The 27,626-nt window shown below is 46.8% G+C and overlaps 1 protein-coding gene and 1 long non-coding RNA gene across 2 annotated transcripts; both read left to right on the top strand.

Moving 5' to 3' along the window:
• pard6b (par-6 partitioning defective 6 homolog beta (C. elegans)) lies at positions 1-24,981 on the top strand. The gene is made up of 3 exons (XM_067240834.1): positions 1-298; positions 1,779-2,001; positions 23,539-24,981. Exons 1-3 carry the CDS (start codon positions 236-238, stop codon positions 24,441-24,443), a joined length of 1,191 nt encoding a protein of 396 aa, XP_067096935.1. The 5' UTR covers positions 1-235; the 3' UTR covers positions 24,444-24,981.
• Positions 24,982-26,472: 1,491 nt separating this feature from the next.
• LOC136946484 (uncharacterized) lies at positions 26,473-27,607 on the top strand. Its single transcript, XR_010876905.1, has 2 exons — positions 26,473-26,925; positions 26,968-27,607. It is a non-coding gene; the product is annotated as an uncharacterized lncRNA (long non-coding RNA).
• The last annotated feature ends 19 nt before the right edge of the window (positions 27,608-27,626 follow it).

Below are 27,626 nucleotides of genomic sequence, written 5' to 3'. Positions count from 1 at the left end.
ACTGGCGATGTGACGAGAACTAGATAAGTTTACCGAAGTCTGGCTGGCTGGCGCTGTCGCATTCATCGGGCAGGACGACGAGAAGCAGAACACCGCCGTGCCTCACGAGGACATCCAGACAACTGGATTAACTGTCGGTATCATTTTGGATAAAGGGGAGCTCGAGGCGGACCGGAGGGCAGCCCCGGAGAGGGCAAGTGTGTGCTGTGGCGCGGCGGGGTCCTGCTAGCGAAAGATGAACAAAAATCACCGAGTACCGAGCAACCGAAGTCTGAGCGCCGTGGAGGTGAAGAGTAAGGTGGGTTTTTAAGCAACATTTAATTTATTGGCGTTATACCGTAATATGACGTGACAAACGCAAATGTCACCGTCGACAAGCTCCCGGTGTGTATGCGGACTGTTGGACTGTTTGCTAAACAAATGGAGCTAAGTGGCTTGTTAGCGAGTTGCGCTGTCGTAAATTAGACCATTTCTCTCCTGCTGGAGAGCTAGCAGGCACCCGGGAGAGTTTACTTTACTAGCTAAACTCGTCAGATGTAGTCAGCTACAGTAACGTCAACCAGTGGATGCCAGGACGCCGGTTTGGGAAACAAACGCAACATTTGTGCCAAATAGCAAAATTAATATGTTTTGAATGATTCGTTTGAGAATATAGCAACGCTAGACAACGTTTGTATGACGGGGTCTTTCTGTGTTGTTGGAAGTCGGTTGGCCTAGCTTGCTCGCTCTCTCGCAGATAGGAACAAGTCACCGTTCTTTTGTTGTTGACGGTGCCGTTCACAGGTGACAGGTGTCACCGGGGCGGCAGATTGCTGGTCCGGGGTTAGTTCCGCATTGGATGCCCCTGCTTACTCACCTGCATGCGCAGTTTTTTCAGAGAAACCGAGATGACCGACACAGTGGTGTCAAATTTGAAATTACCAAATCGATGGACACAACATAGGCCTAACATGATTAGTTTGACAGAAGCGGTCAGAAATTGTAACGACGACAAAGTTAGTGTTGCTGTTCGCTTGAAGATAAGTTTTTGTTTTTTTTGCGCGGGCGGAATAACATTAACACAACTAATGACCCGTTGTGGTTGCAGTATGAGGTTACCACAACACCAATGGTCGCTGTGCCTTCATAAAGTCACAAGAGGCTTCCAACAGGGAGACTACCACTACTTTTACCACTGCTCTCAAACCTGCATGAACAATAAAATGTGTTTGTGAGGCAAGATCTTCTGTTTGGACTACAAAAACACCAGTCTGGTCACCATGGCCACAGCTGAATAGATTGTACAACTGTTGGACACAGGAGCTCTCTCTCTCTCTCTCTCTCTCTCTCTCTCTCTCTCGCTGTCTCTCTCTCGCTGTCTCTCTCTCTCGCTGTCTCTCTCTCTCACTCTGTCTCTCTCTCTGTCTTTCTCAGTCTCTCTCTCTCACACACACACACACATACATACACACACAGGTGCATCTTCTGTAAACACGCCCAAAGCTCATTTTCATACACGTAACACAAACTGTACTTGTGCCTAGTGTATTCACACGCACACATTCATAATTGTGACATCATTTGTTCCGTGACGCTTGGAATGTGTCACCTGGTTAATGGCAGTGGTTGTTCCTGTAGGAAATCAGTGTGACTGAAACTGTCTGTCTGATATTTGTGTTCACGTTTGAGAAAGTGTGTGTGTGTGTGTGTGTGTAAGCGAGTTCCTATACAAATATATGATTCAAACAAGTGTGTGCGTGCATTGACCCCTGACCCCGGCCTTGTTTGCGTGTTCCCAGTTCGGAGCCGAGTTCCGCCGGTTCTCCCTGGACCGGTCCAAGCCTGGCCGGTTCGATGAGTTCTACGGCCTGCTGCAGCATGTCCATCGCATCCCCAACGCAGAGCTGCTGGTGGGCTACGCAGATGTGCACGGAGACCTGCTGCCCATCAACAATGACGACAACTACCACAAGGCCATCTCCACCGCCACGCCGCTGCTCAGGCTGTTCCTGCAGAGGAAAGGTGAGGACCCGCACCATGCCTGGGCTTGGGCCCTTAACGTTGATCTCTAGGAGGTGGACTGGTTCCTAACCTGGGCCTACGCCCTACCGGGGCGTTCATGTTCCTTGGTCTGCAGCGTTATGCTGGTGCCGGTTCAGTGCCCTGTGTTGACAAAGTCGGCCCCGTTCCATATCAGACAGTGGACCTCTTAACCTCACCCCCGTAACCTTAAACCCTTACTACAAAACCAGGCCCCGATCCAAACCAGTCCCCAGCACCTTGCCCTGCTCTAAAGATAGCCAGGGGGGGCCAGAGCGATCGTTGCTCAGCAGAAGGAAGGTGTAGCTCAGTGGTTAAAGAATATGACTTTTTGACTATGACCCCCAAATCAGGAGTTTGCAGGATGAAATTCCCCCTGTGCGGAGCATAGCATAAAAGCACTTGCTAAATGAAGGCATTATTGATATTATTATTTTGTATATGTAGCACTGTACTATGTAAGACTGAAGTTGGGATGTTATTGTAGCCTGGTAGCTGAGATGTGGTTACTTTGCACAGTGCCTGATGACGACAGACTGTTCCTTTCCTCTAACTTCCAAAACACAGACCTGTAGTCTTCCTCTCGTTGGTCCCCTGCTGTACGTGCTACATGCAGTATCTGTACCTGGCTGTACGTGCTGCATGCAGTATCTGTACCTGGCTGTACGTGCTGCATGCAGTATCTGTACCTGGCTGTACGTGCTACATGCAGTATCTGTACCTGGCTGTGGGGGTGTTGAGGGAACATCCTGTAGACAGATCAGGAGGAGGTTGGGTAGTCTGTCATCGGGCGCGGAGCATGCAGGATAAACCTCCGTGGTTTTCTCCAGGGTTGAATGTTTCCAGGAATTTTCATTCGCTAAATTCTCCTTCAAAAGTGTGTTGTTTATCTTCCCATTCTACATGAACTCAGGAAGCTAGATGGATATAGTTTCCCCTGCATACGCCTCTAGGTGTGTTTTAGGGTCATACTGAAAGTGAAAGATGGAGGATCTTTGATCTGGCCCGCGTCACATTTACATTTACATTTAGTCATTTAGCAGACGCTCTTATCCAGAGCGACTTACAGTAAGTACAGGGACATTCCCCCGAGGCAAGCAGGGTGAAGTGCCTTGCCCAAGGACACAACGTCAGTTGGCATGACCGGGAATCGAACTGGCAACCTTCGGATTACTAGCCCGACTCCCTCACCGCTCAGCCACCTGACTCCCACATTTACAGGCTGACTAAACCCTCACTGTGTCTACAGGAAGGCGGCTGTTTATAAAACACCACCCTGCTCCTTCCACCTGAGAAGCTGTTGTGTATCCTCTCCTTACAGGGGAGGAGAGGAGGCAGGTTGGATAGGTTTGGCATTAGGCCAGCTGCACACATGGTACCCTGAATGTTACTGTGAGTGTAAGATCAGCCTGTCATTCATGTACTGAAACCTACTGTCAACATAAGGGGTGTGCACTCTCATGTATTAAAGCCTACTGTGTGTGTGTGTGTGTGTGTGTGTGTGTGTGTGTGTGTGTGTGTGTTTGTAATACTATACTTGTGAGGACCACAACCTGACAACAGACCTTTAAAGTGAGGACATTTTTCTTTGTGAGGACATTTTGGCTGGTCCTCACAACCAAATCGCTTCAAACTCTTACACAGACCCCCTATGACCATAGGCATCCATCTCTGCAAATTTCACCAAAAGTCCTCACCTATGTGGTAGTCCGTCAAAAACTGTGTTTTGGCTCTATGCTCTAGTGCACCCCTGTAGGCCAGGCTTGGTGTTGCATTCGGATTTTCCCATTGAGTTGCACACCTTTTTTGATTGGTTTCTGAATCAGGGCTATTTTTCTGATTGGCTAGAATTTTTTTACCACGTGACCAAGGGAGAGGAAGGATGTGGCCACCTGCTTTTGCTTCATTTGGGAACCCAAATGCAATACATAGACCTGGATTAACTTGTATATCAGTTACTAAATGTCTCACATATTATATTTGAGCTTGGGGAAAAAAGTAAAAGGGCTGCTAGTTCAATGTTTATTACAATCTAGGCCAAACATAAAGTTTATAAAATCAATGGCGATTTTGGCTTTACATTTTTGAAAAACATTTTTAAGTCCTCATTTTGGGACCAATAATAATCCTCATTTTGGGGCCAATTAAGATTTCTAAATTTGCGAAAATGATTCGGCTTTAGTTTCATTATGATGTGCATCAGGTCAAATAATTCAATGTGTGCGCACATTTGCATTGCCCCTCTTTGTAAGTTTCGCCTTTTCCCACACCATTTGATGGATTATAAGATTGCTGCAACTATTGCCCACATTTCTGTCTGTCAATCTCTCCGCGAAGCACGAAGCGCAGTTGGGAGAGTGGCAGTTTGAAAACGACGCCCCACCCCCTCTGCCATGCACTGCACTCGCGATCTGACTTATTGACAGACATATCATGCTCACTCTGATTGTTTTACATATGTTGATGAATTCTATACGTACATATTAAGGAAAAGGTTTTGAAATTGATATTCAGCCAAACTTTGCATTGCATAGTCTATGCAATTATGTCATTGTATTTGGTATAGATTAATTAATTGCACACTTTGAATAGTCTCCTAACATAAACATTTGTGTGCCAGTCATAAAATATGGGAGACATAAGGCTGCATAATGTGTGGCCTTGGGAGAGTGGTTGTGAAGTGGCAGTTTAAAAACGATACATTTAGTCAATTAGCAGACGCTCTTATCCAGATACCCCTCCCCCACCCCCACTGCTCTGCACTCACTGAATGCGATCTGAAATCTTGACAGAGACTTATTAAGTTTACTCGGATTTTTTTACATTATGTAAATAAATTCTATATAGGATTTTTTTAAATAAATAATACTACTTTTAGCTTGTTCATGAGATTTTCCAGACTTATGATGAAACTTTTTATCTGATATTCAGCCAAACTTTGCATTGCATAGTCTATGAAATTATGTAATTGCATGAAATCTATTTGGTATGGATTAATTAATTAATTGCCCACTTTGAATAGTCTCGTAACATAAACAGATAAACAGTTGTGTTTGTGTGCAAGTCATAAAAGCTGGGAGACATAAGGCTGCATATTGTGTTGCTTTTGGAGAGTGGTTGTGAAGTGACAGTTTGAAAACGATACATTTAGTCAATTAGCAGACGCTCGTATCCTGATACCCCTCCCCCACCCCCACTGCTCTGCACTCACTGACTGCGATCCGAAATCTTGACAGAGATTTATTAAGATTACTCAGATTTTTTTTAAATTCTATTTAGGATTTTTTTTTTTTATAATACTACTTTTAGCTTGTTCGTGAGATTTTCCAGACTTCTGACAAAACTTTTAATCTGATATTCAGCCACACTTTGCATTGCATAGTCTATGCAATGATTTAATTGCGTGCAATGTATTTGGTATAGATTAATTAACCACTTTGAATATTCTCCTAACATAATCAGATACACATTTGTGACAGTCATTAAAGTTGGGAGACCTAAGGATGCATATTGTGTTGCCTTAGGAGAGGTTGGTAAGTGGCAGTTTCATACATTTGATTTGGCTTCCAGCACAGCACAACTCACTCACCCCTCCCCCACTAGGTTCTGAGTGGCAAAGCTTATGACAGGTGGTCAGTGGTGTGTGTAAGTCAGAGGACTCAAATCAGAGAGGGCAATTTAGGCAGGAAAACTGTTTTAAGGATTGTTGATGGAAAACGCGTTTTGGTCACTTTAAGATATATTATTATTTTGTTTTAATTACTTTATAGTTAAGTGAATCAGCCCATGCAACACACTAAGATTGTAATAGTCAGTTACTTGTGGTCCTGTGCTCTCCTGGTCAAACCTGTGTGCCCGGTTTGGGAGTAGCAGATAGTGATCCATTGTTGTTTTGATGGAGGTCCACACCAGCAGTCAGCCACACAGGCCAGAACAAAACCACGCAGGGCAGTACAGTCAGCCACACAGGCCAGAACAGAACCACACAGGCCAGAACAGAACCACACAGGCCAGAACAGAACCACACAGGCCAGAACAGAACCACGCAGGGCAGTACAGAACCACACAGGCCAGAACAGAACCACACAGGGCAGTACAGTCAGCCACACAGGCCAGAACCAAACCACACAGGCTTGTACAGTCAGCCACACAGGCCAGGACAGAACCACATAGGCCAGCATAGAACCACACAGGCAGTGCCGGTCCTAGCACTATTGGCGCCCTATAGGCAAGATTTATCACCAGGTGTGTAGGTCCTCGAGGGTAGGCACATTGCAGCCGATCACCTTTTCAGCAGCTCGGTTGATACGCTGCAGTCTGCTCTTGTCATTCCTGCGGAAGCTGAAGAAATTCAACCTGCCAAAGACAATGATGGTGCACTTCTACACAGCCATCATTGAGTCCATCCTCACCTCCTCCATCACCGTCTGGTACGCTGCTGCCACTGCCAAGGACAAGAGCAGACTGCAGCGTATCATCCGCACTGCTGAGAAGGTGATCGGCTGCAATCTGCCCACCCTCGAGGACCTTCACACCTCGAGGACATGACAGATCTCTTATTGTTCTATCAAGTGCGGAAGCCTGACCGTCATTGTACTAGCTATACAAGGCTTGCTGTCCCCTCACCTCCCAGGTCAGATATGACCACCTGACTGCTCTGGACTCTTGATTACCTGAATGTCTGACTACATAACTGCTTGTCTGATTGCTCCCTCAGCCACATAATACCTGTGATTTATTCCTTGAATGAAGACAGGTGTTTAAGGATATTGTATTACACCAAATTCCTTATCTACTGTATGTACAGTATTTTATTTTCTAGCTAACATTTCTCTTGACTAATGGACATTTTACATGGTCAGTTTCATATAATATGTAACTACAAATGGTATTTGAGAAGCACACCAACATAAGCACAAAAAGGCAGTTGAGAACCACTCATTAATCCACTACCAATCACCTGATATTGGCAAGCAAATCGAAATAACGTTCTCAAATCTGATGTGCTATTAAATATTTATAACATTTTATCAGAACATGTATTCATCTTTAAGACATTTAGTTATGGGTAACCGTTCTACTCGGGCACGAACACATGTCCACGTACATTTATGCATCTAGATATTTAAATAAGCAGTGTTTGTCAACGTGTTTCTGGATCAACATGGATACTTTCCATTGGCGACTGCATCAACTTCGTTTGCATCACGCTAAATGTGAAATAAGTTTCCAAAATTACAAGTACATGAACCGTACTACGGATCAAGAATCTACACAGAAATTACTAAAAAAGGTAAGCACGTTTTTTTTAAATTTATTTATTGTATACAAATATTAGCAACTACAATTGGCCTCGTGAATATGCAGTAGAACAATCCATAAAATCGTCATAACAGCGGAGCTTCTGCCATTCAGACTCAAGCTCCGATCCCGGTAAGTTAGAGTAGGCTGATGCTTGATAAAAAGTTGATTGCTTGTAAAAAAATGATTAAATTCGATGGCGTGTGATTAAAATCCACATTTACCAAAGATTATTCCAATGGATGAAAAAATTTAACTTTCCAAAGATGCATATTAGCAAAGTATTTAGGAGAAAAGATCAAACAGCGATGACGCACGTGGAGTTTTCCGTAAAACCAATGCTAGCAGTCACGCTAATAATATTGTAGTATTTGGTTTGGTTCAATGTATAGCAACAAATGCTGAGTGTATAAATGATGATATTTACATTTATTTATATAATTTGTCTAAAATGCATCCTTTATGCGTCGTGATTCGAGCTTTAGTAAAGGCCGCACATGACGCACGTTAGGCCATTTTGATAGCCACTCGGTGATTAGGCTACATTGGATCATTTAACGTTATCCAGAGAGTGTGTACCGTAAACTCGTTTTAAAATTGATCCATTTGCTATTTCAGATGCTACGTATTTAGTTAAACTCTTCATTTCGTTTTGAATAGGTCATGGAGTCAAGGAAAACCCGAGAAAAGGTAACCATTGTTTTTCTGTAGGCTAGATATTTTAGATCCACACAAAACCTCCATTATATCCCTCTCAATCGCTACATAAATCTAACTCAGTCAAGTTGAGAGAAAGTAGATAGGGGAAAGCATGCACCTGCCAAGTGACAAGAGGTTAACTGTAATGCAGTCATTTAATATACCAATATAATAACAGATATTGTGCTGTGTGTATGTATATATATATATAACATAATTTTTTGTTTTTATTTTTTAAAGGACCCTAAGTATGTAGAGAGTAATACGGAATGCAGTGCCTCAGAATATTTGCCGGAGGAAAGCACTTCGGAGGACTCATGTGCATCCCCTTTAAAAAAGCTTGCCAGCGCCTCAAAGCAGCCAGCCAGCGCCTCAAAGCAGCCAGCCAGCGCCTCAAAGCAGCCAGCCAGCGCCTCAAAGCAGCCAGCCAGCGCCTCAAAGAAGCCAGCCAGCGCCTCAAAGAAGCCAGCCTGCGCCTCAAAGAAGCCAGCCAGCGCCGTAAAGCAGCCAGCCAGCGCCGTAAAGCAGCCAGCCGCCACCTCAAAGCAGCCAGAGGGAAGCCTGTCTGAGGCCCCACTAAAATCAGCTCCAGTCACTCCCATGGAACTCTGTGACATGGGAGTGACTGTGGATAATGGTGAGTCATTATTATATGTTAAGAAGTGCAGTAAAGAGGGGGGAAGAAGAAAATGGGACAAAAAACATTACTGTATCTACTGCTTTAAGCCTCAAAGCAAAATAGCAAGACACCTTGAAAGGAAACACAATAAGGAACTAGAAGTAAGTCGCGCAATCTGTTTCTCAAAGGGCTCCAAACAACGTCTACTTTTGCTTGAAAAAATCAGAAACAAAGGTGACTATCACCACAATGTAGAAGTACTAAAACGATGTGATGGAGAGCTTGTAACATGGAGGCAGCCCACACATGATGTATCACCAAGCAAGTACCTGCCATGCAAATACTGTTTAGCTTTATTTGTTAAAAATGACCTTTGGAAGCACCAGAAAAAATGTAAATTAAGACCAGAAGCAAAGTCTTCCAAAAGGGAGAGAGTACAAGCTTCAGCAACCTGCCTCATTCCGAACGGAAGTCATGCTTCCGAAGAAAGCAGAAGGGTTACAGACAAAATGCGAATTGATTTGGTCTCTATGGAGTTGAAGTCGGACCCCTTGATCTGTACATATGCAGAACTCATGTATGACACGCACGAGGAAAGTCAACTTGGATACTGTGCTCAAAAAATGAGGGAGTTGGGTAGATTCATCCTTGCTGTCAAAAGAATAGATCCAAGTGTCAAAACTCTAAGGGAGGTCTGTGTTCCAGCTAGATTCAAGTTGGCTGTATCAGCAGCCCTAAACGTTTGTGGATATTTAAAACAAAAGAGGAGTTTCAATATTCCATCACTGGCCTGCAAGCTGGGATATTCGTTGAAGAGGGTGGCTGAAATAATAGTGGGTGAAAGTGTGCAGCAGGAAGATTCTGCGTCTGAAAAGGATGCAGCAAACTTCATCAAGTTGATCGAAACTTACTGGAGTGTGTATGTCTCCAAACGTGCCAGGACTAACCTAGAAGAGAAGAAATGGAACAAAGATGACATGATTCCGCTGACAGAAGATGTAGTCCTACTCCAAAAACACCTCAAGGCTTTGGAAGACAAATCAAAAGAACAACTGGCTGAGGCACCTAGTCCAACAGCCTGGAAGGTTCTTTGTGAGAGTCTGCTTGCACAGGTTATACTCTTCAATCGGAGACGTGAAGGGGAGGCATCAAAGTTACTGATGCAGACCTATCAGAACAGAAACAGGGCTCCACTTAATGCTGATGTCTACCAGAGCCTCTCAAAGTTAGAGCAAGAACTAAGTGAACAGTTCACACGGCTAGAGATAAGGGGGAAAAGAGGTCGCAAAGTACCTGTCCTCCTCACCAAAAGAGTGACTGCATCACTTGACTTACTTATCAAGTATCGATCTGACGTTGGTGTGCCAGAAGACAACCCTTATGTGTTTGCCAGAGTCGAGGCGCAGACTCCTATCAGAGGCGCAGACTGCCTGCGCAAGTTTGCAGATGCTTGCAAAGCGGCTCACCCAGAGAGACTCAGGTCCACCAAACTGAGAAAACATGTTGCTACACTTTGCCAGATTATGAATTTAAAAGACAATGAAATGGACCAGGTTGCAAAGTTCATGGGCCATGACATACGTGTCCATCGAGAGTACTACCGCATGACCGAAAACACTCTTCAACTTGCCAAAATGAGCAGAGTTCTGATGGCCATTGAGCAGGGGACACACACATACAAGGGGAAATCTCTTGATGAAATCTCTGTCAACACAACTGGTGTGTAAACTTGATATATTCCCTTATACTAATTAATTAATTAATTGGTTTACTAAACAAATTACATTTTTCAGACACAGAAAGCAGGGTTCTTCAGAGACGAGAAGATGCCACAGACAGTATTCCAGACAATGACGAGAAAGGTAAGCCATGATCCTCTGAGGCTACAAGGTTAACCAACCTGTAACTACAGATGTTGGAGCATAACACATTGGCTTGTGGGATTGTATGCAGTCAAAATTGGGAGGATGAAAGTGTCATAACTTATATCATATCTTGCTTGTTTCACAGTTCTTACCATCAGCTCCTCCCCCACCTGGGATTTTGATGCAGATGATGAGACTGGTATGCCATTATACATATTTGTTGGAAATCTTGGCACATTGACCATCAAATTTGTTTAGATGGCTGTTTATATTGTTTGATTAAAACATTAGTTTGTGTGCTTAAATGTTTCAGACACAGAGAGTAAGCTGATTCCAAAGACTGCCGTTCCACCAAAGAAACGACCCAGAACTTCCTCCACTGTTGCAAATGAAGATCCCGGTAAGTTTGAGGCGATTTCAAGACATCCATAGTGAGAGTTGTAAAGGCGCTAAGCACACCATTAAACAGTTAAATAATTGTGTGCTTGAATGTTTTTCAGAAACAGAGAGTAAGCTGATTCCAGAGTGTGCTGTCCCACCAAAGAAACGACCCAGAACTTCCTCCACTGTTGCAAATGAAGAGCCCGGTAAGTTTGAGGCAATTTCGAGACATCCATAGTGAGAGTTGTAAAGGCGCTAAGCACTCCATTAAACAGTTACATAATTTACTTTGTATTCATTTTTGTTGTCCCTTCTGTAGTAGCTGTGAAAGGTCAAAAGATGCCCTGGAGACCAGAAGAAAGGGATGCAGTTTTTCAGCACTTGGGGAAATACATAACTTTACAAAGAGTACCAGGGAAGACTGAGTGCATGGCATGCCTCAATAAAGAGCCTACCCTCCACAGAAGATCTTGGAAAGATGTAAAAAATTACCTTCACAATTCTATTCAAAGCATCAAGAAAAAAATGGCTCGTGATGAAGCAGGATTAAAAGACAAGAAATAAGATGGAGTTAATGGATGAGGGTGGTTAGTTAGATCAGTGGTTCCCAACCCTGGTCCTCAGGGCACCCCTGTCCTGCATGTTTTAGATGTTTCCCTGCACCAACACACCTGATTAAAATGAATGGTCAAAAGCAGGCTTCTGCAGAGCTGGATAACAACCCATTCATTTGAATTAGGTGTGTTGGAGCAGGGAAACATCTAAAGCATGCAGGACAGGGGTGCCCTGAGGACCAGGGTTGGGAACCACTAAGTTAAATGTTTAGTTTAAGCTAAAAATGTTAGTTAGGGGCTAAAGAGGGGTTAGTAAGGGGATGGGGAGCATTGGGGTCCTCATTGTTTTGTTTTAAATGTTGACTACTGATCCAACTACGTTTGCTCATTAAATGTCATGATGCCCCCCTTGTTCATCCAAGCTTTGGACATACAGGTATGACATAAGTTGGAGTTCTAATAAAGATACAGTTTGTCAACTGAAACCCTCACCTTTCTAATATATTTTATACATATTGACAAGGACAGCCAGGAAAGACTGAACACGTGGCATGCCTTAAGATTCCTTGGGATCTCTGAACTGTCTGATTTCAAGTGTGTTGGAGGTCAAAGAAGGTGTTGACCAGCACTGACCAGTTGGTAAAGTCCATTATCCACAGAGCATGTCGGTCATCTAGGTGGAAGCTGGTGGTGAGTTTTCCAGCAAGAATGTTTGCTGGGACGGTTAGGGTGTTTCAATGCCTAGAATTTTCATACAGCAGGCAGGCTGTAGTGCTGGGGGGTCTGGATGCATATGTATGCTTAATACTTGGCAATACTAGTCTATCTTTAACTACTGTGTTTGCACCAACATCACCACAAACCATACTTGATTTACCTAAAATAGTACCTCATTCGGGACAGGTGGAGCAATGCTCCCCACTAGAATAAACCAGGTTTACAAAATAATGTCAAAACATGTAGGATACTATAAGCTAAATAACTAGATCCCTTGTGCTAGCCAACTCGTCAGGTGTTATGAATAGCGTACTGTAGAGTTGTTTTTGTTGCGGTTTAGCCCTCTGCAAGATGTAAACAGCGAGGTATGAAATACATTTGCCAACATAAGTAGATAAATACATTTGCATTCTACGTTGTTGAAATAATATTTGTACGCGTACGTGACCTAGGTTAAATAATTTCATGTCAAAATTGCAGAACCACACAGGCCAGCATAGAACCACACAGGCAGTGCCGGTCCTAGCACATTTGGCGCCCTATAGGCAAGATTTATCACCAGGTGTGTAGGTCCTCGAGGGTAGGCACATTGCAGCCGATCACCTTCTCAGCAGCTCGGTTGATACGCTGCAGTCTGCTCTTGTCATTCCTGCGGCAGCTGAAGAAATTCAACCTGCCAAAGACAATGATGGTGCACTTCTACACAGCCATCATTGAGTCCAGCCTCACCTCCTCCATCACCGTCTGGTACGCTGCTGCCAAGAACAAGAGCAGACTGCAGCGTATCATCCGCACTGCTGAGAAGGTGATCGGCTGCAATCTGCCCACCCTCGAGGACCTTCACACCTCGAGGACATGACAGATCTCTTATTGTTCTATCAAGTGCGGAAGCCTGACCGTCATTGTACTAGCTATACAAGGCTTGCTGTCCCCTCACCTCCCAGGTCAGATATGACCACCTGACTGCTCTGGACTCTTGATTACCTGAATGTCTGACTACCTAACTGCCTGTCTGATTGCTCCCTCAGTCACCTAATATCTGTGACGTATTAATTGAATGAAGACAGGTGTTTTAAGGATATTGTATTACACCAAACTCCTTATCTACTGTATTTACTGTATCCTCTTTTCTATCTAACATTTCTCTTGACTAATGGACATCGGATTCATTTTATATGTAACTGCAAATGGTAATTGGGAAACACACCAACATACACACAAAAAGGCAGTTGAGAACCACTCATTTATCCACTAACAATTTTTATCTTTTATCAATCTTTATATAACTACTGTGTTTGTCTGCACCAACAGCACCAAATATAATTTATTGTATGTGAAAACGTAGGCAACTTGGAAATAAACCGGTTTCTGATTCTGATTATAATGAATTATTTTGGGTTATCAACCCCTCTGCTAATTTACTAATATGGCCAACATTTTTATAGTTTATGGATTTCATTCATACTTCATTGATTGGTCGTGGCCAGGATTGCTGTAAGCTAAATAATTAACCAGTTTCCTTGTGCTAGCTAACTCGTTGTTAACTGACGTCAGGAGATATGAATACTGTAGATCTTTTTTTTTTATACCGGTTTAACGCTCTAAAAGACTGCAAGATCTTAAAGAAGATTGCCAACATGTGTCTGCCGTATTGGTAAGTCAATATATTTTTTAGCAGGTATCAGTTATTTTGTGAGTGACTTTACTGTATTAACCTGCCTAATTACACAGGTAGTTAAATAGATTTGCATTCGGCGTTGTTTAAATAATCTTTGTGCTTGTGTGCGTACGTGACCTAAATAATTTCATGCGAAAATTGCTAACGCATCTGTAATAGTTCGGTAGTTAAAATACATAATCAAAATAAGTCCATTAAAACCCATACACCACAATCTGCTTTTACATTAAATCGTTTAATTTAAACTCGTGCAAATTGGTTTGTCGACAACTAAAGTGAAAGCCATAGTCAGTATATGAGCGGCATATACCAAAAATGGCGATCCGGTGGTGGACAAAAGAAAAGTCATGTGATCTAAAATCTACCTAGTAACAGAGTAGTAACCAGTGGTCCTCACACCGGCGGGTCTGTGCACATATTTTTTCTTACGAGTGTATGGTGATTTTGAGGTGACTTCTGGCCTCGTGAGAGCCACCTAGTGCTAAAATATATTTTTTCAGGCTCCCTGCTCCTCCAGATAGGGTGGCCCTCACTTCGTGGGGTCTGAGTCAAGGTCCTCACATGGGTACAATAACCAGTATGTGTGTGTGTGTGTGTGTGTGTGTGTGTGTGTGTGTGTGAGAGAGATATGACCCTAGGGTGTGATAGTCTGGTTGAGTTGTGTTACATTTAGTCATTTAGCAGACTCTCTTATCCAGAGAGACTTACAGTAAGTACAGGGACATTCCCCCCCGAGGCAAAGAGGGGGAAGTGGGAGCGGGGAGCGGGGAGTCAGATGGCTGAGCGGTTAGGGAATCGGGCTCGTAATCATAAGGTTGCCTATTCGATTCCCGACACCCTACTTGCTTCGGGGGAATGTCCCTGTACTTACTGTAAGTCGCTCTGGATAAGAGCGTCTGCTAAATGACTAAATGTAAGTGCCTTTTCCAAGGACACAACGTCATTTTTGCACAGCCAGAATCGATCGGCAACCTTCTGATTAGTAGCCTGATTCCCTAACCGCTCAGCCATCTGACTCCCTGTTGTTGAGTGTTAACAGAAACATGATGGTGGTTGTTGTGTAAACACACAATGACATCCTACCTCCAATCCTCTCCTGGGGAATGCTTTTAAAAAACTGTGTACCAGGCCAAATGATCATCCTTACTGGTACTGTACCAGGCCAAATGATCATCCTTACTGGTACTGTACCAGGCCAAATGATCATCCTTACTGGTACTGTACCAGGCCAAATGATCATCCTTACTGGTACTGTACCAGGCCAAATGATCATCCTTACTGGTACTGTACCAGGCCAAATGATCATCCTTACTGGTACTGTACCAGGCCAAATGATCATCCTTACTGGTACTGTACCAGGCCAAATGATCATCCTTACTGGTACTGTACCAGGCCAAATGATCATCCTTACTGGTGTTGGTACTAGAGCGGTGTGTGTTTGGGAGCTGGGGCGGGTCTTGGTGTTTAGAGTCGTCTGTGAACCACCAGTCTTTGTCTGCTGAAGAGCTGGCTGAGACTTGTTGAATGAAGTGGGCTCTGACTTGGGGGGCAGGGCTGTGACTGGGGGGGCAGGGCTGTGACTGGGGGGGCAGGGCTGTGACTGGGGGGGCAGGGCTGTGTGTTTGTGGGGGACGGACAGGGTTAAGTGCAGGGCAGGGGGTAGGAGTAGGGGGCAGGGGGTAGGAGCAGGGTGTAGGGGGCAGGGGGTAGGAGTAGGGGGCAGTGGGTAGGAGCAGGGTGTAGGGGGCAGGGGGTAGGAGTAGGGGGCAGGGGGTAGGAGCAGGGAGCAGGGGGTAGGAGCAGGGGGTAGGAGCAGGGGGTAGTAGTAGGGGGTAGGGAGCAGGGGGTAGGGAGCAGGGGGCAGGGAGCAGGGGGTAGGAGCAGGGGGTAGGAGCAGGGGGTAGGAGTAGGGGGCAGGGGGTAGGAGCAGGGGGTAGGAGTAGGGGGAAGGGGGTAGGAGTAGGGAGCAGGGGGTAGGAGTAGGGGGCAGGGGGTAGGGGCAGGGGGTAGGGGCAGGGGGTAGGAGTAGGGGGCAAGGGGTAGGAGTAGGGGGCAGGGGGTAGGAGTAGGGGGCAGGGGGCAGGAGTAGGGGGCAGGCTGTTAAGCTGTCTGACTGGAACAGATGACCTGGAGACACTAAGCTACTTAGTCAGGAGGATTAATAGGGTCCCAGCGACATGCTGCTACGTGAGGTCCACTGCAGCCACACACACACACACACACACACTGTATAAGTGAATGTGTGTGTGTGTGTGTTCCTCATGACGTCACCTCTCTCCTGGTTTCAGTTAAGAAACAGACAGGAGGAGGGTGATGAATAACTCACAAATGATCCCTCTGTGTCTCTCTCTCCTTCTCTCTCTCTGGAACTGCTCTCTGACCAATATCCAAGTACAACAGCCGGTCTGACCAATCAAAATATAGAGGACTGAAGAACATTACCCAGTCTAGACCAATCACGGTAGAGGATCAAAGAACATAACCCAGTCTAGACCAATCACAGTAGAGGATTGAAGAGCAGTACAGACCTCCCACCCAGCAGAGCATGATAACACTCAGCTGGAGACCTGGGGAGAGAGGGAGGAGGAGGAGGAGGAGGGAGGAGGGAGGAGGGAGGAGGGAGGAGGGAGGAGGGAGGAGGGAGAGGGGGAGGGGGAGAGGGGAGGGAGGGAGGGAGGGAGGGAGGGAGGGAGGGAGGGAGGGAGGGAGGGAGGGAGGGAGGGAGGGAGGGAGGGGAGATGGAAAAGAGGTGCTGTGGAGCAAGAGGAAGAACAGAAGGGAAGCTTTATGGAGGCAGAACTACAGCAGGAGAGAGAGAGAACTACAGCAGGAGAGAGAGAGAACTACAGCAGGAGAGAGAGAGAACTACAGCAGGAGAGAGAACTACAGCAGGAGAGAGAGAGAACTACTGCAGGAGAGAGAGAGAACTACAGCAGGAGAGAGAAAATGGGAGGAGAGGGAAGGAGAGAGAGAGGAGAGCGAGGGAGGGAGGAATGTGGTGTGTAGACAGAGATGTAATGAGAGAAAGAGAGGGAGGAGTAGGGGTATGGGGAGGACTATTAGTGAGGGAGGAATGCAGAGTGGAGGCAGAATGAGGCCCTGGCTGGAGGAGAGGAGGAGGAGGGGGAGGCTGGGTGGAATGTGCCCAGGCTCTGATCACCTCTGCTGGGTAGATTAGACAGGACAGCAGTCCCGGACGTCCACCACCCTGGAGCCTGGGCCTGCCTGGTCTAGCTGGGCTTGACCGGAACCAGGGGGGGGGGGGGGGGGGGGGGGGGGCGGCTCCAGTTATCTAAATATGAACACAGCACAACACCTTCAACACTACACCATCACACATTCCAGCCTGTTTACATTAGCAAGCTGCTCACACGCACACACTCACACACACACACTCACACACTCACAGACACACACACACTCACACACACCACACACACACCACACACCACACACACACCACACACCACACACACACCACACACCTCACACACACCACACACCACACACACACCACACACCTCACACACACCACACACACACCACACACACACACCACACACACACAGCCATATTAGAGGCAGGCCCAGCCTCGTGCTTGTCTAGTCTAACGTAACGAAACAGGATTCTGCCAGCAGCGCTGATGGGAAGTTAAGATATTGATGTACAGTTAATATGGATATGTGAGGTATGATATTTGTAACCTTGGTAACCAGCCTCTAACGGATGGTGTTTATGAAGGGTAACCTTGGTAACCAGCCTCTAACGGATGGTGTTTATGAAGGGTAACCTTGGTAACCGGCCTCTAACGGATGGTGTTTATAAAGGGTAACCTTGGTAACCGGCCTCTAACGGATGGTGTTTATGAAGGGTAACCTTGGTAACCAGCCTCTAACTGTGCATGATGCGTTGTCTTCCAGGGTTTAAGCAGGAGAGAGGAGAGATGGATAGAGAGAGAGGAGAGAGGAGAGGAGAGGAGAGGAGGAGAGAGGGCAATGGAGAGAGGAGGAGAGAGGGAGAGAGAGATGGAGAGAGGTGCAGTGAGTTCAGTGTGTTCTCCAGTGAGAGCTCTGAAGAGACTGAGTGACAGAATGGCCAGGCTCAAGCTAGGACTCTCTCTGTCCTCCCCCACCTCCCCCCGATCCCCAGCCTAAGAAGAAGAGGAGAGGAGGAGAGGAGAAGGAGAGGAGGAGGAGAGAGAGGAGAGAGGGGAGCGAGAGGAGAGAGAGGAGAGAGAGGAGGAGGAGATGAGGAGAGAGGAGATGAGGAGAGAGGAGATGAGGAGAGAGAGGAGAGGAGAGAGGAGGAAGAGGAGAGGAGAGCGGAGGAGAGCGGAGGAGAGCGGAGGAGAGCGGAGGAGAGAGGAGAGGAGAGAGGAGGAGGAGGAAGAAGAGGAGGAGGAGGAGGAGGAGGAGGAGAGAGAGAGAGGAGAGAGAGAGGAGAGAGGAGGAGAAAGGAAGAGGAGAGAGGAGAGGAGAGGAGAGGAGAGGAGAGGAGAGAGAGGACCAAGTCAGCAGGAATGGAACATGAATTGCTGCACACTAAAATGATACTGGGCAAGGGAAGGAAGACTCACCACACACACAAATATGCACACATAATAAAAGGGATAATGGAGGTCCAAGGTTTCATTTACTGTCTCCTCTCCTTTTCTTCTGTCCTCCTTCACATTGAACAACAAAGTCTGCTCTAAACTCCACCTTTGCCTTACCACCCCATCTCCCCTCCCTCCCTCTCTACCTCTCTACCTCCCTCCCTCCCTCTGTCTATTTTCCACTTTCTCTCGCTTCCTCCTCTTTTTTTAACCTTTCTCTCACCTCCACTGTGCTCTCTCCGTCATCACCCTCCCTGCTCTCCCCCCCCCCCCCCCGCTCTCTCTCTCCCCCCTTCTTTGCTATCAGTGTTAAGATGTGTTTAATCAGCTCGGTGCTCGGCAGCTACGCTCTCTGCTCCCAGAATAGAAACACTCCAGGAATTCAGTTTAAAGTCTTTTTCACCCTCCTTCTCCCACCCTCTCCTCGCTCATTCATGATGCTCCACACACACTCTGACACACACACTTGCGCACACACACACACTTGCACATACTTATATACACACACACACACAAACACACACACATTCCCTCCCTCCCAGTCTCTGCTCTGTGACTGGAACCTCATGGCACTGCTTTCCTCAGATGTGTGTGTGTGTGTGTGTGTATGAGTGTGTGTGTGTCTTCTCTGTCCAGACCACCAGAGAGATGTGAGCCTGCTCAGTGTCTCTCAGTCTGTCACACACACACACGTACAGATGTGTGTGTGTGTGTGTGTGAGAGAGTCTCCAGTCTTCCAGACACACGTACAGATGTGTGTGTGTGTGTGTGTGTGTGAGAGAGTCTCCAGTCATCCAGACACACGTACAGATGTGTGTGTGTGTGTGTGTGTGTGAGAGAGTCTCCAGTCATCCAGACACACGTACAGATGTGTGTGTGTGTGAGAGTCTCCATTCATCCAGACACACGTACAGATGTGTGTGTGAGAGAGAGTCTCCAGTCATCCAGACACACGTACAGATGTGTGTGTGTGAGAGTCTCCAGTCATCCAGACACACGTACAGTCCTTGCATTAGCTGCTGCATGTAGAACGTCCTGCAGGGTTAGCAGGAGGTGAACTTGCTCATCCTCTGATTGGTAGGCACAGCTCAGTGGTTAGAGCATTTGGCTGCAGATCAAGAGGCTGCAGGTTCAGCTCCCCCCCTGTACTGTATATGGCCGGATTAAAGCCCAGTAACTTGTTGATGGGTTCTTTCCTTCCTCCTCTCTTCTCTTCTCTCCTCAAGTCACGTCCATTTTATTGATCCCACTAAGGGAAATTTGTTTGTAGACAGGTATTAAAACACATTCTATCCATCATAAATACTACATAAACAGCATACGTGCCCCCCCACAGAGACAACAGTACAGTACAAGGATCACTTCATGTTGAAACCCAGAAATAAGTGCCATTCATTTATGCAAATGTAGCCTCCTAATAGCAAAACAAACAAAAGAGTCCCCAAATCTTTTTGTTCTGTGGGTGGAAACTCTACACCTTCTTCCTGAAGGCAAGAGCTCAAACTCCCCCTTCAGGGGATGGTCAGTACAAGCCAATATGACCTGGGTCTTCCTTACGACCTGCCTCCCTTCTCTCCTTCCTCTCCTCCTCTCCTCCCTTCCCCCTCCCCTCACTGATTCCTTTCACTCTAGAGTTACACGCTACGCATCCATGACCCCTGTATGGGGTGTGCGTGTCCCAATAGGACTTACTACCTCACATGTTACATAATACATACATGTTATTTATCTACATAAATACATACATGTGAAATAGCCCCCTAAAAGCCACGCCCACCATGGCCTTCCCCCAAGACCTGGTGATGTGATGAATCATTAACTGGTACACACACACTGTCATTCACAATCTCACACATTCACACACAGTTGCACATCTGTCTCCCAGGCATTCCTCAAGCTTGACTAACTTATTTACACACGTAAAGAAGAGCTTGTATCAGCAGGGAAACACGACGGATCCTGGGAGTTGTAGTTTTTAATGGTGTCATGGCGTTAGGGTTAGGGTGTAATATGTTAAGGCATGTGATTCAGCATCGGATGACTGTGGGATTTAAACACTGCTGTAGCTGTTAGCCCCCCCCCACACACACACATATACGGTAGACACACACACAGCACACACACACACATACATATACGGTAGACACACACACAGTACACACACACACATACATATACGGTAGACACACACACAGTACACACACACACATACGTATACGGTAGACATACACACAGTACACACACACACATACATATACGGTAGACACACACACAGTACAAACACACACATACATATACGGTAGACACACACACAGTACAAACACACACATACATATACGGTAGACACACACACAGCACACACACACACACCCTCTAATCGGAGTATTGATCAGCTGACACATGTGACATCGACCGTAGTAACCCACAGAGGGATCTCAGGAACGTGTGTGAGGGTGTGTGTGAGGGTGTATGTGTGTGTGTGTGTGTGTGTGCCCAGGCTGATATACAGTGGGCTAATTAGGTTGAAAGCCTGTTGTGCTGTAATGAGATGGGATGCTGATATGGGCTTCAGGTTTCACATCACCACACTAGACTCATCAGTACCTCATTACAACCACGGAAAAGTGTGTGAGTGTGTACTCATCTGTCGGTGTGTTTGCTTGTATTTGTGAGTTTGTAAAGATATGTGTGTGTATTTAGACGTGTACAAATGTGTGTGTGTGTGCTTGTATGTGAGCCTGTGTGTGTGTGTGTGTGTGTGCTTGGTCATGTGGAACAGCATGTCTGTAGCGTGTGGTATGACAGGCTCTCGAGGGCGACCGTTGTCATGCTAGCTCTCTCTTACGAGGAGGAGGGGGGAGGAGGGCGAGAGAGGGTGGGCGAGAGAACAGAGAGAGAGGGAGACAGGCTAGATATATGTAGTCATTATATCTCTGCTCCACTGCCCTGTAAGAGCGTATCTGTGTGTGTATATCTGTGTGCATGTATACATGTTGTGTGTGTAAATATCTGTATATTTGTGTGTATGTATTTGTATGTGTGTGTGTGTGTAGAGATGGGAAGTAATGAAGTACATGTCCGTAAAAACGTTTATTTACCTCTGCGAACTTTCAGGAGGTATATAAACGGATTTATTAGCTTTTGAGAACGTCTTCTGGACCAATAGGAACAGCGTATTGGTCCAATTATTGCACTAGTATATAAGAAACTTCTTTACTGTACTTAAGTCGATTTTTCTGGTATCAGTACTTTACTTCACTATTTATTTTTCTAACAACTTTTTACTTTCACTCCTTAAATTTTTTACACAAATATCTGTACTTTCTACTTCTTACATTTTCAAGCCAGGTTCGTTTCTTTAGTTTGAATCTGTCCTGGCTGGCACGATATATATTATTTCTTGTCATTGCGTGCCTTTTTTCATTTCCTGGTTATCACAACAAACGTAAGCTAGTCTACTAAGCTACCATGGAGCAAGGAAAAATACAACAAGAAGAATAGTTTTCCCAAAGTTTTCTAAAAAGTTCCATATATTGTTAGATTATTTGTACTTTTTTTCATGTTTTTAAAAGGTTGAAAAAAATATTTTTGACAAAATGTTTCGAAAAGGTCCTCTACTTTCACTGTGTGGGGAAAACCCCCCCCCAAAAAGGGTTAGGTAGAGGCAGAGAGGGGGTATAGGGGTGAGGGTAGAGAGGGGAGGCAGAGGTAGAGAGGGGGTATAGGGGTGAGGGTAGAGAGGGGAGGCAGAGGCAGAGAGGGGGTATAGGGGTGAGGGTAGAGAGGGCAGGCAGAGGTAGAGAGGGGGGCAGGGGTGAGTGTAGAGAGGGGAGGCAGAGGTAGAGAGGGGGTATAGGGGTGAGGGTAGAGAGGGCAGGCAGAGGTAGAGAGGGGGGCAGGGGTGAGGGTAGAGAGGGTAGGCAGAGGTAGAGAGGGGGGCAGGGGTGAGGGTAGAGAGGGGAGGCAGAGGTAGAGAGGGGGGCAGGGGCTAGAGGTGGAGGTGGTGCCTTTCAGATCTCACATGTTCACACCCACGCCATGTGAATCACTCTAGAAGGGACAGATAACATTTACATCAGCCACCTGACTCCCGTCCAGACTCCCGTCCAGATAAACAGGCTTGTTGGTCTAGGAGAGGAGGAGGACAGTGGGAACACCTGTGTGCTGGTTAACCATTAGAACATTTCTCTCTCTTGTACTCTCTCTCTCTTTCTCTCCCACTCTCTCTCTCTCTCTCTTGTACTCTCTCTTCCTCTCTCCCTCTCTCTCCCTCCAGACCTTTGTCCTAGTCTCTGTAGTGAGAGGACAGTCCAAGGTCCAGGTGTTCACTTGCTACACTGCACCACAGGAAACTGGGACTAAATCACATAACTGTGACGCAGCATTGCAGGAACCCTTGGAGTTGTAGTCCAGAAATGGCTGTGCAGCAGTTTAGCTAATAAGAGTTGTAGTCCAGGTGTGCCCCAGTGTGCAGTGCTTGTTTTAATCCTCTGAGGAATTCATTTCAAAGAGTTGAAAGAGGGAGAGAGAGAAAGAACAGGAGGCAGAACAGGAGAGAGAGAGAAGTAGGATAGAGAGAGATGGTGACCTAGCTGGTGGTTACCCAGGCTTAAAGAAACAACTCGACATAACTGCTGGGTTTGAATAACATGATGATGCAATAGACTGTCATTACGAATCTGGCTGTAGTGGTGGTACACATAACATGTACATTTGTTATTCATTTGTATATGATTTAAATACAGTATTATAGTAACTTTATAGTTTATACTGTATTATAGTATACTGTACAGAATATAACTGAGGACACACTGATGCAAATTTTTTACTGGTGTTTTGACTGTATTTTGTCTCTCTTCTCATCTTCCCCTCCCCCTCTCTCCCCATTCACCCCTCCATTCTCCCCCTCTCCTCTCCCCTGTTTGTCCTCCCTTCTTTTTCTCTCTCTCCCCACTCCTACTCTCCCTCCCTCCTCTCCCCCCTTCTCCTTCCTTCTAACTCCCCCCCCACTCCTCCTCCCTTAACCCTCTCCCCCCCCACTCCTCCTCCCTTCACCCTCCCCCCCCCCCCCCCCCCCACACTCCTCCTCCCTTCACCCCCCCCCCCCCCAGAAGAGGCTGACTACTCGGCCTTCGGTACTGACTCCCTGACCAGGAAGCGTACGGTCCTCTCCGCGGTGCTCCTGCGTCCGGACGTGGGCAGGAAGAAGCCTCCAGTCATCATCAGCCTCCCACGAGACTTCCGTCCCGTCTCCTCCATCATCGACGTGGACATCCTCCCCGAGAGCCACCGGCGCGTGCGGCTCTACAAGCACGGGCAGGAGAAGCCGCTAGGCTTCTACATCCGGGACGGCTCCAGCGTGCGCGTCACGGCCCAGGGCCTGGAGAAGGTGCCGGGGATCTTCATCTCCAGGATGGTGCCGGGGGGGCTAGCGGAGAGCACGGGGCTGCTGGCCGTGAACGACGAGGTGCTGGAGGTGAACGGCATCGAGGTGGCGGGGAAGTCTCTGGACCAGGTGACCGACATGATGATCGCCAACAGCCACAACCTCATCGTCACGGTGAAGCCGGCCAACCAGCGCAACAACGTGGTACGAGGAGGAGGGGGTGGGGCGTCCGGGAGCTCGGGGCGTTCCTCCGACAGCGGGGCGAGTTACTACGGTTACTCGGGCGGCGCCGCGGCGACGACGCCCACGCACATCATTCAGAACTTCGAGGAGGAGGATCTGGACAGCGAGGAGGACGAGGAGGACCTGGTGATCGAGGCCGGGGCAGAGGCCGGGGCAGAGGCCACCCTCATCCTCGGGGCTGTGTCCACCAGCTCCAGCATGCGCTCGCTCCCCCGCTACGAGCCACACCTTAACCTCCGCACTGGCCCCGCCCCCTTCGCTGGCCCCGCCCCTGCAAAGTCCAACGGAAGCCTGGGGGCCAATGGCAGCACGGGGTCTCTCAGCCCTCTTGACAGGGGCCCTGAGGGGCGGAGCCTGGAGGAGGACGGAACTGTCATAACACTGTAGGGACACACACACTATCACACACACTGTACCACACACACTATCACACACACTATCACACACACACACACCTTGAAAGAGCACACTGGTATCCAGTACGTACATCCATGGAGGGGTGGACTGGATCTGTACCCTTGTGAAGCTGCACCTGAGAAGCACTACATCCTGCTTGCTTTTAGACAGACAGACAGACATGCCAACGACCCTGCATGTGTGCCATAGCAACAACAAGCCGCTCCCACACTGTGACAGACAGTCAGGTTGATGATGGGTGCGTTCGACATGGACTGCGGCTGCATGAAACGACCGGCGAGAGTAGCCGCTTGCAGTCGGGGAGGAGTTGAAAACGGCTCTGTAAAGTCGGACATTCCAGCTTCTAGTGGTTTGCTGCGTTGACGTCAGTCATGGCCGATCAAGCGCTGTTTGCTTACTTTACTTTATTTATAATTAAACTTAGTCTTTCCGTTAGTGAAGAGGCGGACTAAAACCCTTTCTTCAACACATTTTTTATTCAATTAAACTGTTTGGTCCGGATTTGAGCGTTGGCGAAACTGAAGGTGTCAGAATAATTACAAAACACGCGTCAATTCGCAGTTCTCGAATCGATCTCACGGTACTTTGATGGCTACGTCACAGTGACCTAGCGTCGGCGCCGTCTCAAGTCGGACAAAAAGTCTAACCAGAATTCACTGTTTCAAGTCAGCCGCCTGCAGGCGGCTGCAGCGCTGCATGAAGTCAGGTCATGTCGAACGCACCTGATGTCCAGGGTGTTCGGTGGGTCTGGGACGCTCTGATTGGCTCTTCCCAATGTCTCGGCCTGGCTGGCTGGGCGTGGCAGTCCCCTGTGCCTCCACTAGAGAGTGCTGGTGATGAGGGGCTTCGTTAACACGTCACCTTTCAAAGAAAAAGAAAGCGTGTTTTTTATTGAACGAGCGAGCGAATGCACTTATCTGGGGGATCTGAGGTTGGACTAACCATCTCATCTTGCCTTGTCTCTGCGTTCAGCAATAACCACTCCCCCTTAAGCAATCGCGGCATGCGATTGGGTGAAACTTTTTAGCTTCCAATGTGCGTGTTACCATAGTAACTGGCAAATTGAGCTGAGGTCTGCAATAATGTTTTTTTTTTTTGGTCTGGCTGAAGAGAGGAAAAGAAACTGAGTAATAATCTGGGTTTTAGTAATTAGACACTTCTATATTACTGCTGTTCCTCCTCACTAATCATGTGCTTCTGTTTAGGCAGCCATTGCTCAAGCAGCGGAACTCAAACATACAAAAAACACTTTAGTTTTAGTTTTTTTTCTGTGATTTGTTTTGATGATTGGTTCCGTGTTGTGTCTGGGAGTGTTCTAATTGGGTATGCTTCACAACTGACTATATGACCACTAAGGAAGCGAGAACCTTTCTCCATTCGACCAATGGGAAGTTGTCATTTGTGTATCCAGGAAGTAACTAGCCAGTAGCTGTCTCCCCTCCTGAGGACAGTGGAACCTGTCGCAGAACTAGAACCTCAAGTAGAATGTACTTCCTGTGGCTGCAAGAAGTGGGTTCCTTGTTCTCTAGAACATTCAGAAGACTCCTCCTCTCTCCTCCTCTCTCCTCTCTCCTCCTCTCCTCTGACAAAAGCATGATTGTAAAATGGGATTTCCTGATTTGTCTGGACCATGACTCATCTCTCACTCTTCTCAGTACTGTATATTCATCATGACTCATCTCTCTCTCTCTCTCTCTCTCTCTCTCTCTCTCTCTCTTCTTTACTACTTCCTGTCTCCCCCTCCTCATGGTCCCTGTCTCTGAGTCCACTTGGATGTGTCCAGTAGAGGTTCACGTATGAAGAGTGACTCAGTCACCACACAGGACATACAGGATGTAGTAGCACCGGTTCTCCTGTACACTCCGAATCCTTTATCAGTCTCACTTAGCGGAGCACACACACAGACACCTGCAGGCAGCGGCAAAACACACACACCCCACACACACACACCCCACACACACACACCACACACACACACCCCACACACACACCCCACACACACGCACCCCACACACACCCCCCTCAGACACCCCCCCCCCCCCCCCCCCCCACACACACACACACACACACCAGGGACGTGGGCAGGAAAGGGAGTTGGAATGTAGTTCTGGTATGAAACCATCCCTCTTTGTTTCCACTCATTAAGACGTTGGAAGTTATCTGGGATCTCACGAGCAAAGCGTGCACCGCCTGGTACAGAGTGAAAGGGCTTTGTTCTTTAGAAAGTTTAAGTTGTCATCTCCACACCCAGGTAAATACCTGTGCTGTGTTCTCCTCAGGTGTGTATGGCCTGGTTGATATGGGACACACACACACACAGGCACACAGAAACCTGTGAGGGTGTGTTTGGGGAGGGTGGGGCCTGTCTACCTGATGTATGACTAGGTGTGTATGTGTGTACACACCTGACTGTACTTGAGTGAATACAACTGTCACTACACTGTACAGTAGAGCTATTCCTGGACTACAACTCCCACCAAACTGTACAGTAGAGGCTATTCCTGGACTACAACTCTCATCAGCTGTACTGTGTGGGCTGTAAGCACTGCAGACGCCCCCCTGTGGAGAGGGAGCGGATGTTGCAATGCATTGTTGTTAATGAAGTCTTCTGCCCTCTGAAATAACCTATAGGGAACAATTACCTCACACACCTTCCTCTCTCTAACATCTCTTCATCCAGCTCCCCATCTATCACTCCCTCCCTTCATCCATCAATTCATCCCTTCATCTCAGTCGATAGGATCACCAGGGGAGAACACTACACTCACACACACAAACACACACACACAGTACTCAGATGATGTTATGGTACACAGGGTGTTGTAGTGAGGCTGTCTTGTGTGTCTCGTTCTAAACACGTAACTTTCATGACGAGTGGCATTTGGACGAAAGATTTTAGCGATTACTGTTAATTTATTTTGTTTTTAACCACACAGGACAAGGGGATTGTAACCACAACAAAATTATTTATTTTCTAATCAACATATTACTTTATTTGCCTAGTACACATTTTATGAATTTATTTTATATATAAATGATCCAATATGTTAATTCACGATGGAAGTTCTTATTCTGATGTATTCCTAATAGATATTATTACCTTTTTGATCTGAAAGAAATAGTTTTTTTTCGGTCTAAGCTGGGCTGCTGGTT

This window comes from Osmerus mordax, chromosome 7 (genome assembly GCF_038355195.1).
Source record: "Osmerus mordax isolate fOsmMor3 chromosome 7, fOsmMor3.pri, whole genome shotgun sequence".
Classification (NCBI taxonomy): Eukaryota; Metazoa; Chordata; class Actinopteri; order Osmeriformes; family Osmeridae; genus Osmerus; species Osmerus mordax.
Note: the sequence above shows the minus strand (reverse complement) of the source record. Positions and strands in the feature narration are given on the sequence as shown.